This window comes from Mobula hypostoma, chromosome 15 (assembly GCF_963921235.1).
Source record: "Mobula hypostoma chromosome 15, sMobHyp1.1, whole genome shotgun sequence".
Lineage (NCBI taxonomy): Eukaryota > Metazoa > Chordata > Chondrichthyes > Myliobatiformes > Myliobatidae > Mobula > Mobula hypostoma.
In genome coordinates this window covers 51,554,862-51,575,333 of record NC_086111.1, presented here as the reverse complement: position 1 = coordinate 51,575,333, position 20,472 = coordinate 51,554,862, and the positions used below count along the sequence as shown (strand labels likewise).

The 20,472-nt window shown below is 37.3% G+C and overlaps 2 protein-coding genes across 22 annotated transcripts in view; one reads left to right on the top strand and one right to left on the bottom strand.

The window, feature by feature from the left end:
* The window catches only part of slmapa (sarcolemma associated protein a), a 198,222-nt gene extending 181,632 nt beyond the window's left edge, over positions 1-16,590 (top strand). For 7 of the 20 annotated variants that reach the window (XM_063068028.1, XM_063068029.1, XM_063068031.1 and 4 more), the window contains 4 exons: positions 1,839-1,956; positions 6,711-6,882; positions 10,042-10,176; positions 12,844-16,587. In XM_063068028.1, the coding sequence (XP_062924098.1) occupies positions 1,839-1,956; positions 6,711-6,882; positions 10,042-10,176; positions 12,844-12,936 (518 nt within the window). In that variant the 3' untranslated portion in view covers positions 12,937-16,587. Of the gene's footprint in view, positions 1-1,838; positions 1,957-6,710; positions 6,883-10,041; positions 10,177-11,970; positions 12,064-12,843 lie in introns of all 20 variants that reach the window. The other 13 variants (XM_063068043.1, XM_063068032.1, XM_063068030.1 and 10 more) reach the window with 8 other exon arrangements.
* Positions 16,591-17,027: 437 nt separating this feature from the next.
* Positions 17,028-20,472, bottom strand: part of LOC134357098 (uncharacterized) — a 42,346-nt gene continuing 38,901 nt past the window's right edge. For both annotated transcript variants that reach the window (XM_063068404.1, XM_063068405.1), the window contains one exon: positions 17,028-17,527. In XM_063068404.1, the coding sequence (XP_062924474.1) occupies positions 17,155-17,527 (373 nt within the window). In that variant the 3' untranslated portion in view covers positions 17,028-17,154. The remainder of the gene's footprint in view (positions 17,528-20,472) is intronic.

Below are 20,472 nucleotides of genomic sequence, written 5' to 3'. Positions count from 1 at the left end.
CAGTGACTGCTCAACAGTGTAGGCAGATACTTAAGCAATAGTTAAGTTTCCCATTCACTTGTTATCTTAAACTGTCAGAATTCTTGCAAAGTAGGAGGTAACTTGTTTAAGGATACTGTATATGAAAGAAAGATGTATGATGATGAAGTCATTGGTTAGAGTTTCCAGAAAAGTAATTCTATGTGACAGCAAATTTCCATAATAAATTAGCCATTCATTAAGTTATCCATTAAACCTAAGTGTTTTCATTTTATGTTATCCATGAAACCTAAGTTTTTTTTTTCATTTTTCATTTCATTTGTAAGTGTTACCATTTAAGGTCTTAATAGAATTGACATGGTTGTAAAGTCAGCTGGGTCACAGGATTTATTAAACATTACAGGATAGGGTGGATTAAACTCAACAGGCATGCTCCGAATCATCATCACATGAAAATGAGTGTGAGAAAGTTTAGATGTTCGAATTCTTGCCAAAATTCTTGTGCAGTGAGGAATTTCTTTTTCATTTTGGCTTCTCCTGTCTCATGAATTTTTAAAAATCTAATTAAATATGGTATTTTTCCATGTTTTGGACGTGTGACTGTCCTGCACATGTTTTATGTGAAAGACCACAATCTATTAATGTCTTTTATTTCTGCTACTGACAGCATTCTCCCGCAGGACCAGAACATTTTTGCTGCTTGTATCTTGTTTTCAATATGTCCACCAAAAAAAATATGATGTCACTACTAACCAATTAAAGCTAGAATTTTGTGGGAAGGAGAACATACTGTTCAAGTGAAAGAATGCCATCAGTGTGTGTATGTTTGGCAAACATTTAGTCTTCATTCTAAGACTGTTTATACATGACAAAACTATTTATGTTTAACCTTAATATTGCAAGTGTGGAAATTGCACTTAAATGAAGTGACATCATCTAGTAATTATTTTTTAATTTTGAGCTTTCATTCGTTTTGCAGAGAAATTACTTTAGTCAGAGGGTGGTAAATCTGTGGAATTTGTTGCCACAAGAGGCAGTGGAGGCCAAGTCACTGGGTGTAATTAAGGCAGGGATAGATAGGTTCTTGATTAGCCAGGGCATGGGGAGAAGGCAGGGGAGTGAAGATGATTGGAAGAATTGGATCAGCCCATGATTGAATGGCGGAGAAGACTCGATGGGCCGAATGGCCTGCTTCTGCTCCTATATCTTATGGTCTTATGGTTTTAGAGTTTAAACTACTAAGTTGTATTTTTTTGTAACCTGTGGAGTATTTCAAATCCCCTGTGTTAATACTTTATCAGAAGTTAATTATTGATAAGTATTGCAAAATACACATTTTAATTCCAGCTTTGGAATCAAGTCTCTGATGGTAGAACTGCTTCTTCAGCAGTATTATGTGACTTGTGGTTTAAAATGGCAGGGTGCCGGACATAGTTCCAAACATCAAAATTCCTGTGTCATAAGCACCATAACAACTGAACTACCATAAGTAGAAACATTCACTTTGATGTTTCATGTTTTTTGGATGTGACATGGCACACAGGTATTATTTTAAAAATATGCTGACATGAGTATAAAAACAAATGGAGTAACAACAAATCTTCACTTCATACTGCTAGGATTTATGTATGCATCCACCGGTGTTCTACTTTACTTTCTTCCAAGAACATTCTCACCCATATACTGAAGTAACCATTTAACTTGTAATTATTGTCAATAATGCTTTAAGGAAATATAAAATTGTAGAAATTGTGGAACCTAGTGAGAACAGAGTTTTCATTTGCTAAATACATGTTTGTTACTGAGTTTTGAGGTGCTGCCATGCTGCTTCAGTCTTTTTTCAATTTTGTTCCTGGCAGGTAAACTGGATGAATTGCAAAAGCAGAGCAGTACTCTGCAGAATGATTGTGATTCACTTAGACACGAAAAGGTTACTCTTCTGGAAAAATTGCAACAATATGAGGAAGAACTCCAATGGCAAGTTCCTATAATAATTGTTTGTGTTTTTACGACTGGAAGCGCTGTGTGTTTTTGTTTTAATATTTCCATTATTGATTTGGTTCTAATGAAGCATCTTTTAATATTGGACTTTTAAAGTTACTTACATTCTTTCTCATTTATTACTCACCCAGATAATGAGAAATAAAATAACTGAATTTAACAATTCAGTTTAGATCATTAATTGATCCAATTTCTAAAATGTAACCATGGATCATGATTTTTAAAACTGTTTAGAATGCTTTTCAGTACACCTCTTATATTTTCTGATCATGAAATAAGTTTGACTACGATTTTCCCGTGTTGCAGCTGTAAGTCCACAACATTCCAGACTCAAAAAAGCTATCTTTTGGTGCTGAGGTGGCTACCAATAGCATGGAAATTATTGATCAGTAATCCCAACCCTTCACATAATCTGCTGTTAATTGTGAAATGGGGTTGCGGGAAGATACAGTCCTAAAATAACAACACAAATGAAAGGAATGCTATCATAAAGGAACACACACGAAACTCAGCAGGTTCATAAGGAAATATTTTTAGAGTATCTTCTAAACATGAAATATGTTTTTATTCACAGGTGATCTAAAATTGACTGAAGATATCAGCAAAATATCTTCATTTATTCCTGACATTTGTTCAGTAGACTTCAGTAACAAAGTTATCAATAAATTCATCAGTAATTTTAGGTATACACACTATTCTCTGCAACCTGCAGCATGAGTCCAGGAGTATATTGAATGGACTTTATTTCTTACATCCTTCACATACATGAGGAGTAAAAATCTTTACGTTACTTCTTCATTTGAATGTGCAATGCGCAATTTATAGTAACTTGTAATAAATAGTGTACAAAGGACAGTCAGTGTAGCATAGAAATACAAGTCTATCAGTGTGAATTAATCAGTCTGATGGCCTGGTGGAAGAAGCTGTCCCGGAGCCTGTTGGTCCTGGATGGTAGCCGCTGGAACAGTTTGGGGTTGGGGTGATTCTGGTCCCCAATGATCCTTCAGGCCCTTTTTACACACCTGTCTCTGTAAATGTCCTGAATAGAGGGAAGTGCAGATCTACAGATATATCACTGGCTGATGCTAGGTTAGAGTATATCTTTGGGCTGAAGTAGAAGAGAAAGGATCCAGTTGGGATGGATAACTAAAGGGCAGACTGTAATATGATATGAGTGCAAGTAAAATACGGTTAGAGAGCAATAGCTAAGCTTCAACATTAAAGGCTCTTTATCAGATTGAACAGAGCAAAACTGGGTAACTTAATGTATGGGCAGAAATTTAAAATAAGTATCTTGTAGCCGTTAGAAAATTGTAGTGGTAAGTTGGCCAAGACTTGAAACGGAATATTCCTGAGCACAATATTACAGTACAGGTTTCCCCCGCTATCCAAAAGTAGAGCGTTCCTGTGAAACCTTTCGTAAGCCGTAATGGCGTAAAGCGAAGAAGCAATTACCATTAATTTATATGGGGAAAATTTTTGAGCGTTCACAGACCCAAAAAATAACCCAACAAATCATGCACAAGATAAATCGAGATAAAGCACAGATACTCACAGACACAGTTCAAAGCTATGGCAGTTTGATGCTGAGTGTAGTTCCCAGGGAAGGAGCTTGACAGCGCCACCCTCGCTGCTCGGGGTGCGCGCTGCCTCTGTAACGGCTCGCTGCAAAACAAACGCTGAATGCTATTTTCGCTTTTCACCTTTTTTCGTAAAATCAAAAATCCTTTTCAGATTTCTTTCGGTTAGCGAAAACAGGTACTAGTGTAGGTCTTTCATAAAAGCGAAGTGGCGTAAAGCGAACTTTCGAAAAGCGGGGGATACCTGTATTGGCAAAATGGAAAAGGTGACGGGGTAACTAATAATTAGGACGTTAATGAGAAATGATCTTGACTCAGGAGCTCAGGAAATAGAATCAGTTTGTTGGAAGTAAAAGAGTAGCAATGCTATTGGACAAAATGTTAATCAAGAAATACTGGGTGTTTATAGCAGTGATGATACAATTATTATAGGAGACGTTAAGTTTCATATAGACTGGACTTGTGAATTTCACATAAATAATTTAGATTTGATTACGGAGCTTAAGGTAAGGAACCCTTAGGAGACAGTATTCATAATATGATACAAATCAGCTTGCCGTTTTAGAGGGAGAAGTCTGATATATCCATACTGCAGTGCAGTAAAGGGAATTAGAGAGGCATGAGAGAGGAGCTGGACAAAGTTAACTGGAATGGGACACTAGCAGGGATGACAACAGAACAGCAGTGGCTGGATTTTCTGGGACAGTTCAAAGGTGCAGGATAGATATATCCCAAAGATGAAGAAAAATTCTAAAGGGAAGATGACACAACCGTTTAAGAGAACTTTGGATAAGTACATGGATGGGAGGGGTATGGAGGGCAGGTTGATGGGACGAGGCACAGTAATGGTTGGGCATGGATTAGAAGGCCAAAGGGTCTGTTCCGGTGCTGTAATTTTCTATGTTCTATGACTTTTCTAATCTGAGAAAATTCAAAAATTAGAAGTGCAAAGGCTCTTGGGAACCCTCGTGCAGAATTCCCTAAAGATTGACTTACGGGTTGAGTTGGTTGTAATGAAGGCAAATGTAATGATAGCATTCATTTCAAGAGGACTAGAATGTATTAAGGATGAGATTTTGGAGTACTTGGAGGCGCATGATAAAGTAAGCCAAAATCAGCATAGTTTTCTTGTGGGGAAATCTTGCCTGACAAATCTGTTGGAATTCTTTGAGGAAATAACATCAGGATATTCAAAGGAGAGTCAGTGGATGTTGTTTATTTGGATTTTCAGAAGGCCTTTGACAAGGTGCCACATATGAAGTTACTTAACAAGATATGAACCCATGGTATTAATTAGCGATACTAGCAGAGATAGAAGATTGGCTGACTGGCAAGAGGCATAAAATGGGAATAAAGAGGGCCTATTCTGGTTGGCTCTGGGTGTCTTTTGGTATTCCGTAGGGGTTGGAATGGTATTGGGACTGTTTTGTTTCATGTTCTATGTCAGTGATTTAAATTATGAAATTGATGGCTTTGTGGCCAAATTTGCAGATGGTACAAAGATGGGTGAAGGGACAGGTATTGTTGAGGAAGTAGGGAGTCTGCAGAAGTACATGAACAGATTAGGAGAATGGGAAAGAAGTGATAGGTGGTGTATAGTGTAGGGAAGTGTAAGGTCTTGCACTTTGGTAGAAGGAATAAAGGCATAGACTATTTTCTCAACGGGAAGAAAACTCACAATTCAGAGATGCAAGAGGGTTTGGGAGTCATTGTGCAGGATTCCCTAAAGGTCAACCTGTAGGTAGAGTCTGTGGTAAGGAAGGCGAATGTAATGTTAGCATTCATTTTGAGAGGACTAGAATATAAGAGTAAGGATGTAATGCTGAGGCTTTAAATAGCATTGCTCAGACCGCACTTGGAGAATTGTGAGCAGTTTTGGGTCCCTGTCTAGGAAAAGGTATGCTGACATTGGAGAGGGTCCAGAGGAAGTTCACGAGAATGATTCCAGGAATGAAAGTGTTAATGTATGAGGAGCATCTGATGGCCCTGGGCCTGTCTTTACTGGAGTTTAGAAAACTGAGGGGTGATCTCATTGAAACCTATTGAATATTCAAGGGTCTAGATAAAGTGCATGTTTCTTCTGGTGGAAGAGTCTAGGACCGGAGGTCAGAGCCTCAGAATAGAAAGATGTTCATTTAGAACAGAGATGACGAGGGATTTGTATAGCCAGAGGGTAGTGGATCTGAGGAATTCATTGCCATAGATGGCTGTGGATGTTAAGACTTTGAGTATATTTAATGGGTTCTTTATTAGTCAAGGCATCTAATAAATTCTCTACTGGGGCAAAGAGATGCATAACACTGCAGAACATCAGACTAGGGCCAAAACTACGATTTTAAACCTAGATAAAGTTGGTTGCATAGATGGTCAACAAGAGGGGTTACTAATAGTATTAGACTGATGGAGGGGGATTCTTCATCGTGTTGCAAAAATTAATCGTAAACTTGATAAATGGATAGAAGTTAAAAACCAACAAAGGTTAACAAAAATGATATGGTATAGAAAAATAAATATAAATAAAAGCTAATGAGAATTCAGGAATGTTTTAACACTATATAAATTAGGGAAGTGGCTCAAGTAATATTGGTCTCTTAGAAATTAGGTAAGAGACTCAATCATGAGAAATAAAGAAATGACATAAAATGAAATATTTTGTGTCTCTTCACAATAGCAGGTACAAAAACTTTATCAATAATAAGAGGAAATCCCAAGACACAGGGAGAAGAACTAAAGACAGAAAAGGGTGCTAATGTGAAATTGTTAAGTTCAGTGTTGAATCCCAAGGGCTGTAATATGCCTTGAGAGAAGGTGAGGTGCATTCCTTGATCTTGCAAAGGAGTTGAAGGTTGAAGACAGGTATCCATTCCATTTCCTTGAGATTAATCTCTTTGGCTCAGATACTCCCTGTCACAGTAGCAACTACCTCTATTAATGGAGGACTGATTAAATGCTGGGAAGCAAATGGGGAGAGAGCAAAAGGATAAAATTAATTAGAGAATGCTTCGAAATGTTGGGTAGCCTTGATTACTACTGCTCTGTCAACAACCAATGAAGGTAGTTCTGAAAGCATGTATAATAATTCAGCCAGGGATGTATCTTTGTTATAAATGGGTTATACCTGAAAAAGTGAAAAGTAATGTTTTGTTACAGTGCCCAGCAGCAGAGCGTGAAGTTGACCAATGATGTATGTGGATTAGAAACTTCTCGGAAAGAGCTGGAACTCCAGATGGGATCTTTGAAGGAGCAACGTGTACAGGAGACAAACGAACTGAGATCACAGCTTGCACAGGCTGAAAAAGAGACACAGAAATTTCAGCAGCAGGTAACTTAATAGATTTAGACCTTTTTTTTGTTCTTTATGTGTTGTCAATGATCTAAATATCGATCATTGGTTTCCTGTGCTGCTTGTTTCAGTCAAATTTGCACTGATAAGGAAAACTACTCTAGTAGAGCTACTATCTCACAACACCAGAGACCCAAGTTCAGTCCTGACCCTGGTCGCTGTCTGTGTGGAATTTGCATAATTTCCTTGGGATTGTGTTGGTTTCCACTGAGTACTCCATTTTCCTTCCACTTCATGAAGCCATGTGGGTCGGTAGATTAATTGGTCGGTGTAAATTGCTCCTGGTGTGTAGGTGAGTGGTAGAATCTTGGGGGAGCTGGGGAGAATTGGGGTTCATGTAGGATTAGTGTGAAAACGGTGGTTAATGATCAGTGAAAACTCAGTGGCCACAGGGCCAGATTCCATGCTGTATCTCTCTTTGACTCTGATATTGGTGTAAATAAGAAAAATAACCAGATATCCTCATGGAGAACATTTGGAAAGTGGTACCTCCTGTATACCTGGAGAGAGTTCTATTAAAATTTAGCTGAAAGGACAGTGGGCAGCACAGGTAGAGCAACTGCCTCATAGCTCCAGTGACCTGAGTTTGATTCTGATCTTCAGTACTGTCTGTGCTGTGTAGGCATTTTCTCCCTGTGACTTTATGTCTTTTCCCCTATTAGAAATAGCCCAGGTTCTGTGTTGCCTGGCAGAGCGTCCTGTCTTGCCGTGAAACAAAATCTGTTGTTTGGAATCATGTTTGACTAAGCTGCCATCTTGTGCTAAAATGACAGAAGTTAGATACAGAGGTAATGGGGTGTTAAGTCATTCCAAATGTAGTTAGATCTTTACTGCTGACAGAAGCCTCAAATCCTTATCAATAATGGCTCTGTATGAAAGATTCAGTGTTGGTTAACTTCCTCTAGTGGTCCAATGAATACTTATTTCGTGTCTATAAAAACTACTAACTTAGAGATGCAGAGAAAGTTGTATGCTCAATAATACAATAAGCCCACACAAAGTAAAGCCATCTTAGAAAGATATGAAAATTTCAGCAAGATTCCTTCCGAATGTAGGATTGAATTTCAGTTGCATTCAAACAGTTATATACTGTTACAGTATATTGGTGCTGAGTAAATTTAAATTTTGCATTTTTTTCAAACATTCTTTGTGGAAAAATTAATTGTGTATTTTAATTCACAGTATGTTCTAATTCAAGGTTAGAATGCCAGGTATGCACAAAATAATATTCAATAATAACACAAAACATAAACCACTTAATTAAATCTTTTTCTCAATTCATTATTGCTAATGGACTAAGTTGTTCGGAATCCAGATTGAGTGCAAATTACTTTTTCCTTCCTCCTGAGTCTCATGGACTGAAGATAAGAAAAACAGCAGACCTCCAACACATTCCTCAAGTGGCATTCTTTTTATGTGGTCCTAGATGGTGTTAATTATTCACATCTTATTGCAACTGAGTCGATGCCAGTTCTTTCAGCAATACCATTAATCCCTTTCCCCTACTTAAGATATTTTGTCATGATTGGTAACTATGGACATTTAGTTGCATTGCACATAAAGCACTGAGTTGCATAAACCAGGAGCCAATGCAGGAAAGTAGGAGAATACCAATAAGTAATGGGGAAGATACCGAGAAAACTGTTGCTACTCCACCCTGAAAATGACCTGATCATGGCACAAGAGGAGGCCATGGACCAACATGTCAGAATGGGAATAGGAATCACAATCCTGTCACCGGACTCGTATACAAACTCAACTCATTAGCTGCTCTGCTGGCAGCCACGTGACTCAGCAGTGAGAAGGCTACTTTTTGTAAACAATATACACCTAGAGTAGGTATGATTTGGAATTCAGCCAAACAGGAATGTTGTTCCAGTTAAAGAAACCTCGATTTGAGAGGATGCTGTGTAAATACTGCCCTTATACAATTATCGATTGGCAAGAAATAACAGATCGTACACCATATAAAATTATAAAGAAGTATATTCACCAATTTCAGTTTTATCATACAGTTAGTAAGAGAAAGAAAAGCAATAAGAGGGCCCATTACAGTTAAACATGTTTAAATGTCTACATGACCGTTGGAGCTCATCTCTTCCAAAGCTAGGAACAACAGTTACTCACGGCGCGAAACCTACAGTCTACATGAAGCACCCACCACAGTCTGAACTTTCCTTGAAGTCCATCATGAACAAACCAGCTCCCTCGCAGGTGTATTGGCCCTCCTCCTTGGATCCATTCAACTGCACAAAATATTTCTTGCAACTCTCCTTTCCACGACATTCTGTGGCATACTCCTTTTGTCCTGCTCCACAGCTCCTGCCAAAAAGACCCCAAACCAGACAAATGTCCATCACAAATCTCTCTCCGCACCACCCTCTCTAGAAGTTTCTCCAGATCCCACCATCCTCATTGGCTGACAGCATTCCAAAGTTGAACAGCAGGGCTTCTTGCCTTTAGCCAAAACCAAAACATTCTACCAGCAGGACACACTGTTTTTTGCAAAAAAGCTGTTAAAATGAAATACCTACAGCATAGCAATAGGAATCTTAACCAGGACATTACAGAATTAAAATTGTTGGCTCTCCACCCTGCAGTTCCATCTGGGTAGCCTCCAACCTAATGGCATAAAAATTAATTTATCTTTCTGTTAAAATTTGTTTCCCTCTTCCTTCCCTTTTCTTTTATTCTCCTTCTGGCCTCTTACCTCTTCTCATCTGCATATCACCTCCTCCTCCTTTCCTTTCTCCCATGGTCTATTCTCCTCTCCTATCAGATTCCTTCCTCTTCAGCCCTTTACCTTTTCCACCCACCTGGCTTCACCTGTCACTTGCTATCCTCTTTCCCTTCCCTGCACCTTTTTATTCTGGGGTCTCTCCCCTTCCTTTCCAGTCCTGAAGAAGGATCTCAGCCCAAAACGTCAACTGTTTATTCGGTTCCATAGACGCTGCCTGACCTACTGAGTTCCTCCAGCAGTTTGTGTGTGTTGCTTTGGATTTCAAGCATCTGCAGAATTTCTTGTGTTTAGACATGCAAGATCACTAAAATCATGGCATATTTTAAAAACAGTGTTTCCTTGTAATTGTAGTAATTATAGTGTTTGTGAAATTCTTCTGTGATTTATTTATGTTATAGTATGAAACAAATCAGACCCTGTATATGGAACTGAAAGAAAAGCTAGAAAGAGCTCAGAAGGAGAATGAGTCCATGACAGAAGAACTTGAAAGTTATAAGGAAAATCTAAAATTGTTGCAACAGAAGGGAAACAATGTAAGTATTATAATCCCTTTTCTCTGCCTAGATTTCTGGAATGTTTTTACACATCTAGTTTCTTGAGTTTTGTTGTTATTTGAACTAATACACATTAAAGGATGCTTGTTAAGCATGATAAATCAATCCACGTACTATTTCCAGTCACTGCTGTATAAAATATTGCACATTATAGCTCATATTTAATCAGTTTCATTAAATAAAATCCTTCAATCTTTTCATGCCAAAATGATCAAATTGGTGTTGAAATTGTCTTTATGACTCATAGGTAGATATTTTTTCCATGATACGCTAATTAGCTGTATAGGGCTCAATTTTCGACCTAAATTGAGTTGAGATAATGGTTGTCAAAGTTCATTCTTTTGCTGAGGGGCACCTACATTCATCTTTATTTTACCTTTTAACCTATTCTATTCTTAACTATTTGTGTTCTGCATCAATTTTTTTCACCAAATAATAATCAATTTCCAAATTTAAACTGAGAAAATAAAAGTGAACTGAAAACCTATTCTCTACTATTGAGCTAAACCAAGAGAAGAATCAGCTAGGGAGGTTAGCAGTGATTCCTGGCTGCCATGGTAACTTGTCAGTAATATAAATAAAGATTAGAACAAAATAAAGTGGGGAGGAAATGCCTGTTGGCTAACTCTGATACTAAATTTATTTTCATATGTGTTTATACTTGTTGTCTGGAGTAAAGCAGCTTTTATAATCTTGTACCATGAGTATCTTGAATCAGCAAGGCAGCATGTTCTCCAGCACCATGAAAACATTCCCACACATAGGGAACTCACTTGTTGCTCCATACGTGGCAGAACTTGTACTAAATTGGTATGATCACCAGCAACTTTGATGTGTGTTGCCTGAATTTCCAGCATCTGCAGAATTCCTGTTGTTTGCTGTCATGTTATTGACTTGTTTAAATTAAGTCAGCGTTTCAGCTACCTGTTGTACTCTTAACATTTCATTAAGACAACCTGCATTTTTCATGCTTAGATCAATTGTTATGTATATGATCGGTCGGAAAGTAGGGTAGCAAGTAAATCAGAGTCAGTGAAGGATAAAATAGGGACTTGGAATAGTTTTTCTGATTGTGAGACAGAAAATATTAAAATTAATCATTAGTTTCTGTTGGTGATTGTGGGATTGATTTTATTTTGGAGGAAGTTCCCGTACCAGCTTGCCCAATAAATTTCTGCTTACCAGCAATATCAGAAGGCAACTACCATTTTAACCTTCAGTTGGGATAGGTGTGCAGAGTCAAACTTCTGTTCATTACATATATGCGATCACTTCTCAAAACTGTCTGCTGTGCACTGATCCGTGCATCACCTGGGAACCTTGTGGAATTTTCCATTTGGGATGTCATGTCCGCGTCAATAAAATGTTGAATTTTGAAGGTTTTTGGATTTGGGAATTTTGGATAAGAGGTACTCGACCTGTAGCTGATTGAAGATTAAAAACTGTTAAAATTTTAAAATCATTTCTATGTATCCACTTAATTATAATTTTAAAAGTCAGGAATTGTTTTTCATCAACCAAAATATATATCCAGGACAACATAAGCTAAGGAATTTGGAGCTAAGCCTAAACTGAAGAAAAAATGATGAAATATTTTGCAGCACATTGTTTTGCAGTGGATTTTCAAATCCATCTGAGAGTTGTGTTTTCTTACACTGTACATCACTTTGGCACAGTAAAGTTTATATCCCACCTATATGTTCCCTGAAATTCTCCACTGTGCATTCTGCTGCTTCGCACACAGTGACTGTGAATATCCCTTCCCTCCCTCAGCCTTCCACCATATTGCAACCTATCCCTGCTCTAGGCGTCGCCCTAATCCTGGCTTTCCTGTACTGGTGGTCCGGTTACCTATGGTAGATCAAGGTACACAGCTACAATTTTTGTCTGTGTGTTCCCCTAGTAATTTGTATCCCTTCACAAAATGCATGAACAGTTTGTATGCATCTTTTACTTGCTGATATGTACCTTGCAGGGTCTTAATTTGTGTTAACTGTGCTTTATTTACTCAATTCTTACATTGTAAAGTATGAAGTTTGTGTTTTGTTACCTGTTTTCCAATGTTTTGCTCTAACATGCCACTAATGCCAGTCTAGCATGTCTGTTATCTGCCAAATATGGAATAGTTTTGTAGTGTTTTTACTGGAAGATCGTAATGGTGCAGCAGATTGGGATAACACTTGATTTAAGTATTTCTCGATTTATTAGTCCATATTTCAGTGTGTTTCTAATAAGCATTCAGATGAGCAAAATTATCTCATGTCTGAATATTTAAGAAAAGCTGGAGAAATACAGATGGAAGAGTGGAGTGCAGTGGATGTATCTGTAAGGTTAAACAGGACAAAACAGGACACTTTTCCATAAATCTTGGCTAATGAGTCTTTAGATCAGCTACAAAATGTGAATATGTAATCATGCTCTGAGCATTATGAATTATTGTCTCATTTAAAATATTGTTACTAATGATCAAAGTCACTTTATGAAAAAAAATTGGTAATGAAGAGTGATTTGCACACATCTTAAGGTCAGAGATGTGCATCTACACTGAACATAAACTTGTTTTACCCCAAACTGCTCCTTTATCCATTCAGAAAATTATGGTCCATGGAAGGTAAACTTGACATGTGTTTCAATTACTACTTTCAGGGAAGACTTTTCAAGTGGATGCCGGTGATGGCAGTGCTGGTTGCTGTGACAGTCGTAGTGTTATACCCAGCGTTGAACAGGGCCTCGCCCTGAATCTGCAAAATATGTCTACTACAGAATGTCTCCCTAATGACATTGGCTTTCTTTCACCACAGGGGCAAGCAGATCTGTTTCCATCCTTTTTACCTCTAACAAAACACAGCTGTTTCAAAGTACAACAGTAGGGTCTTTGCTTGAACTGTACAAAATGTAATTGTATATAGAGAGAATAAAAATCATGACTGGATTCTACTCTAGATAATGTTTTATTTGCAGTTTTCCATTATTTTAAAAAGGATAGAATTGTGGTGGCCTAAACAAGGCTTCTTGGTACCAAAATTTAAAGAAATGTGGCATTCAATTTGGTTTAATTTCTGAGTTCTACTGTTTCCTTTAGCCATTGTGGTACAATTCCACCTGCTGATGCACATAGGCCCAAAGAGAAATGACTATGTGGTGGAGAAGTTTGAATCATCTACGATGCTGTTTAAACTCCTGTTGAGTTTCAAAAATTAAATGTAATGCCTGGAAGACTTGCCTTTCATGGAATTTCAATGTATCCCAACATTTCCTAAACCTCCTGTTCACTAAAAAGTGTGAAGAAACAGTAGTAACTTGCATTATATTATTGATTACCATCATAATTGATGTTTAACCCAGTGAAGGTAAGTGGACCACAGACACTTCTACAGCACCATCCATGCTCCTCTGTGCATCAGTTGGTGGGAAGCTCTGTATCACTGAGTTTTAAAAAAAAATGTTTGTTTGTTCTCCCTAGGAATGGGGATATCTGTGTTAGAGACTGAATGAAATATTTCTGATGCACAGGAGTGAGGTTTATGCTTCAAATGTTAGCCATGACTGGGACTCAAATCTGCAGTCATAAAGCAGTGTAATGCTACTGCCTTAATCACTACATTCCCAGGACGAACCTTCAGCTGTCTTTCTGACAGCTGATATGTTCATTATAGGAGTCACACCAGCAAGCACTTTGTTTTGAAGCAAGTCACAGGAGAAAAATGGATTATCATCTTAATTTTTTCATGAATCTTAGCCAGTTGGATATTGCCTTATTTTAAAACTAATTCAACCACAGAATGTCAGTGCAGTTGTACAATGTAACTACAAATATTGGTACAAGACTCAGTAGTCAATCAAATGAAAAAGAACACTTTAAAATACAGCTTGTTTAAAATATTCTTGATAATAAAAATAGATTTTCAAGAACGTTGACAAATCTGCTATATAATTTATCTTAAGCACGTTGGGGGTGAGTGTAGGGTTTATTAGGTGTCCCTTTCACCTTGGGAAATTTCTTTTGTTTATATGGTTGTGGGGCAAAGAAACACTTGTCTGTGTGGAAACAAGCAAATTTGCTCTAAAGTTGTTAGTCTGAGGAAATGTTTAAATTACTATTAAGTTATGGTATTCCACCTCAACTGCACATACATGTACACACACACACACATGCCAGTGGTTCTTGGTACCTCCTGTACATAGGTTGTTTGCAAATATTGTTCTGATATGCTGAATTGCAGAAATGAATTTTTTAAAGTTAAATAATTGTTTTAAATCTATTTTGTAAAAAAGGTTGAAAAGTAAAGTAGAATTTCTGGAGTACAAATTAAAGTATTTGCACTAACATATGTGATGTGCATGATTTAATAAAATAAAGTTTGCTCTCCTTTGTGCATTTGAATTTATTGTTAAGTGAAGATACAGTACATAGTTATATAGCTGTTAAAAATGTCTTACAGTATGCAATTGTATTCTTGCATAGAATGTGAGTGTTATTATAATGGACAGCGCTTAATCGCTAATTCTAACTCTCCTTCAGAAATAGATGGTGAATTCCTTCTAGTAAAGTTGTGTTCCATGTGTTTGACCCAGTGATGGTGAAATACTGAAGATATATTTTCAAGCCAGGATGATGTGTGACTTGGGGGAGAAATGCAACAGTAATTTCTCCTCTGTGCTTGATTTTATAAGTGGTAGAGGTTGTAGATACGGAAGGTACAATTCAAAGAAGCCTTGGTAAGTTGCGCAGTTGGTACACTAAGGGCTTATTCCATGAGTTGCTGCCAGTCAAGAAGGCTGCTTTTTCCTGAGTATGCCAAATTTCTTCAAAGTTGTTTGATCTGGACTCATTCAACCAAATAAAAAGGGAGTATTATAATTCTGACTTCTGATTTTTGGAGAAGGTTTTGGAAACAAAAAGGTGCTCGAGTCTTTTGTTTCATCATACCCATCTGTGTATCAGGTCCCGCTTAAGCCTCTCTATTAGTGGTGATCCAGAATCATAACTGAGGGGATTTTGATAATGATAATCTTATTGAACATCAGTAGGATGTCCTGAAGATGGTCATTGGCTTGCAGTTGTGTGCTTCAAATGTTGCATATCTGTCCATGGTTAAATGTTGTATAGGTCTTCCTGCATGAGGGAGTGGATGGCTAAGCGCTATGCAAGTATCATCCACCTTCTGACCTTATAGAGCATGGAAGATGATCAGTGGATCAATCCAACAACAAAGATAGAATTTTGTGGAAATGTTCAGCATTGACCAGAAACTCTTCTCTTTTCACATATGCTGCCAAACCTTCTAAATATTTCCAGCATTTTCTGTTTTTATTTCAGATTTCTATCCTCTTTAATATTTTGCTTTTGATTCAATATACAACAATTAGATCTGGGACTCCTTCGTGAGGAACTCTTACAACTGGGAACAATAACAATTGCAACCTTCCATCTTCATGCTGACTATGACTGTTAATTCATGGAGGAGAGCAAGGAAAAGGAAATTATACAATATCATGGGATAGAATTTCTGGGTGTTGTGTTTGCTCAAAATCGACCAAACTAACTCAAAAGAGAGAACCTATTTAGAACTCAAATTATGTACAATTAAAATTTATATTTCATCTTTTGTACTGCGTTAAAAACATCAATCAAAAGATTATCCTTGCCCATAGAATTGACTATCTCTGCTAATTTGTTTATTTAATAAATTATTTGAAGAGATAGATAAAAGCTATGTTACTGAGAAGAGAGGATCTATTTATTAAGGAATAGGTAGGCACTCAAAACACTACGGACTAACATAAATTGTTGATGGTGTCAGCAGGAATGGAGTACTGAAATGGCATTGGAAACTGATAATCTGAGGTTGACATTGGTAGGAATGAAGTATTTGCATGTAAGAAATTGTATGTTTCATGCAATTGTCACTATCTACATGCGGTAGTATTACAATTTAACTTGAGACATTAAATTAACAAATAATACCCTATGTTTAAACATTTTACACTTTATCAATACCTTCACACTTCATGGGAAGTTGAGGTATTTTCTCTTGTTCTGCCTAAGTGAGAGGGAGGAAAAATACTAAAACAGTTCACAATCAGTTTGATATCTGTTCTATTAAAGTAGCTAAGGAAGTGTGGGAGTGAAATGCGGTTGAAACATTTAACTGCTAAATAGACACATATGCCTATCACACAAGTACTGTTTGTGCCAACTCTGGTAATTATAACTGCAAGGGAATTTCTACAATGATCTGGCATGTGATGAGCCATCAATGGATTTTATGATTTTTTTATGATTGTTTGCATGTGTAACAAAGGCTAATAGATTTATATTAAATGTAAGACTTTGGTATTCAATTTTGATAATTACCAGAACTTAGTGTTCATTTCTAATGGAATATATGAGGGGTGATTGATAAGTTTGTGGCCTAAGGTAGAGAGAGTCAATTTTAGAAAACCTAGCGCATTTATTTTTCAACATAGTCCCCTCCTACATTTACACACTTAGGCCAGTGGTCGTGGAGCATACGGATCTTGGACCTCCAGAAAGTGTTCACAATAATAACTCATCTGCCTCTACCTTAGGCCACGAACTTATCAATCACCCCTGATGAGTTATTAACTTCAAACTTTCTGCATAATCACTCAGAGTTGAACCGCATGTGCATGTAACGAGAGCTGTATAACTCATCTCCTCCCACCTTAGGCCACAAGCTTATCAATCACCCCCTGCTGTTGCCACTTTCTGGAGGTCCAAGATTTGTATGCTCCACGACCGCTGGACTAAGTCTGTAAATGTAGGAGGGGACTATGTTGAAAAATAAATGTTCTCCACTAGGCTTTCTAAAATTGACTCCTTCTACCTTAGGCCACGAACTTATCAATCACCCCTCGTATGTCATATGATATCCAATGAAAAAATATAATCCAAATATTTTAACTCTTCAAATTCAATGTTTCAGTTTTAATTTACACCCTGGTTTCATTCATGACTGTAAATGGACGAAATGGTAGAATGTTCTGACGAAAGTGATGTCTTCTCGAAATACTGCTAAAATAATGCTCTATTTCTTGTTCTGATATTCCAAAATCCATATTCTCACAAAGTGCGTTCCATTCTGTTTCACTGTCAAGAACCTCTTCTCCTTCCTGTGGCACAAAGACATTGGAATAGGTGGATGGTGGCCTTCGCTGAGTATATTCAGTAACAGCTAAATCCATGTGTTCAAGGTTCAAAAGGTCCTGTTCTGTCCAGAAAACTGCTGATGGGTGGCTCGGAGATGCTTCGGCTCTCGGTGTTGAGGTAGTTTGTTCTTCCAAAACATGATCCAAACAGGTACAACTTTTGCAAAGATATAGAAAAATATTTAAGGAATACAAACATCAACAAATACCTGGAACAATGTTTTCAATATCAATGACCCATTTGTTATGTATGTTAAATGCTTATTCAAATATAAAGTTACAATACTAGGTATGATATACTCTTGAAATATCGATATTCTTGGAAACACTGAAATTAATCCTACCACTTTAATAAAACAGAATAAACTTTACATACATGTTATAACTCTGCAGTTGAGTATTGGGATAAATCGTGCTCAGTGATCCTATGTGAAAATTGCACTACAGTATTGCCAAAGCATCTCTAGCTCACTGAAAATTTACTATTTAGGTGAGGATTCTCATTCCTTAAGCTATTATTTTTTTCTTTGTATATCCAGTTTTTACTTTCTTATCCTACGTTTCATTTTCCCTCTTTTTTTGTACCTGATCTAACATTCTTCTAACACTATTGCATTTCCTGTTTCAGACAATGTTCCATTCATTTAACAATCCTTCAATCTGACTTGTGGGTCACAGTGCAGGTAGCAAAAGCTGCATATGTTGATAGACTGAAATTAAAGTAAATAATACATTAGGCAGCGCCTGCAGAAATAGAAACAGATTTAACGTTTCAAGTGAGAGATTCTATTCCTCTTTTTGCAGATACTGTCTGCCCTGATGAGTGCTTCCATCTTTTTCTACTTTTATTTTGCTACATCTAGTCCAGTCCACCCAGATTGCAATGCCATTTACTTTGAATAAATCCAGTGCACAATCTTGCAGCAGATAAATGAACAGAGGCAAGTCTAATTCATGGTCAATGTAATTTATTAACAGCCTTTATGGAATTCTCCCCTAATGTTTTGCTTTCATTTAAAAGTGCTGGTAAATATTTTAAATGGGAAGTGTTTGTAATTAGTGGCCTGGTGTGTAGACTAGGTCATGCTGCAGTAAGAACTCCTGTGTTAATTTGTTCAGAGGTGTAACCTTACAAGACAGAGCTGGTGCTGGACTGGTCCTAAAGTCTCTAAATCCTTTCTAAAGCACATTGTAAATATGTAGAGAAAGATCTACTGTCACTAATAATCAATTTTAAATGTTAAATTACAGTTTTAGGGATTTTGTGGAAATCAAACCAACTGAAGTACCTTCTAAAAAGGGTATAGGTTTGTGTTATGTACAGTGTCTACCTTAAAAATCAGTTTGCATAATTTAGAGAGCTATGGATTACTTAGTGAAATAATGAAGATGAGGAAACTATGAAATAATTCCAAGACAGCCAATGCTCATGCAGGAAAAACAGAATATTTAGGAACTAGTAAAGCCAGTCTAGAGATACAGTTCTTCCAGATAGCATTCACAGACAAATAGTCTTGAGCAATCAAGTTGGTATAATTTGCATGAATGTTAGTAAAGCTATTGATAATTGTACCAAAACTGCTGATAAGTTGTATATCATGAATCCACAATTTTATATCCAGGTTCCCACTGTATCTTAATATATTTAAATTAAAATATATTGCATTCACAATGACCATAGGATTGACATCAATGCCACAAAATTTCTGTGCTGTGCCGATGGCTTTTGGGGACACCTGGTGAAGGAAGCCATTGAAATAAAACCAGAGGAAAAGAATTTTATCAAAGATGAAGGCCTTGCTTTCAGTTGAAAGGACTAGATAGGGTGGATATGGAGAGGATGTTTTCTATAGTGGGGGTATCCAGAACTAGAGGGCACAGCCTCAAAATTGAGGGGTGACCTTTTGGAATGGAGGTAAGGAGGAATTTTTTTTAGCCAGAGAGTAGTGAATCTGTGGAATGCTGTGCCACAGACTGCAGTAAAGGCCAAGTCCATGGTTATATTTAAGATGGAGGTTGATAGTTTCCTGATCAGACAGGGCATCAAAGGATATAGCAAGGCAGATGTATGGGGTTGAGTGGGATCTGGGATCACTCATACTGAAATGGCAGAGTAGACTCGATGGGCTGAATGGCCTAATTCTGCTCCTTTGTCTTAAGGTCCAAGTAAGAACTGGAATTCGATTTTAAACGAGGTGTGACAGTTAAACCCGATTGGATCAGGGCTAACCACTCAGGAGAGATGGACAACAGGGGTCGGTCTGTCTACCTATATGCACACGCACACACCCACCCACCACCGGACCAAACGTACCCAGGTCTCTTCCCTGATGAAAACATCCATTAAAATCAATACCTTTACCTGGCTGGAAGCCCGAGAAGAGGTTATTCTTTTAAGTACTTATTCTCAGAAACAAAACCACAACCTCCTTTCTCCATGCCTCCATAGTCTTACCATCTGATGCTCCCATGCCTGTTTTCTCTTTTCTCCCTTCCTCAGACTTTATCTGTGTTTTAAACTATTTCACCTAAAACCTTCCAAAGGTTTTGCCATCCTTTCATAATCTACAATATTGCTGACATCCCTAAACCCTTCCAATGTCACTGCCATTTTAAAACTCCAAAATAAGTAGCAGGAAACTTGTGATTGACGAAACGAGGTCAACTACAATGTACAGGAATCATGTAATACTAGAGATGGAAATGTTGTCCAGAGGACAATGAATATTCCAGTAGCAGCTGTTAATACTGATTAATGCATTAAACAGTTTCCAACATAGAAATGAGCAATAAATTTAAATAAATATGCAATGTGTTACCAAAGCAGCACAGAAATGGATATGTATGTATATTTGGTCAAGTCAAGATACAGTATATGAATTCTGTGTTTGGAGTAGCTAATATATCTCAGGGAGTAGACAATAAACATTGGCCAAGTCAGTAATTCCCCATTTCCTTAAAGATACAAAACTGTGTGCCTTATTTGAAAGCTTAAGAAAAACAAGACCAAACATGAAAAATCAGAAGTGTAAATGATGTCCACATAAGATATGTGATTGGGTGCAAATAAGATGTTGCTTCAAAACCAAAAAAAAGCTAACA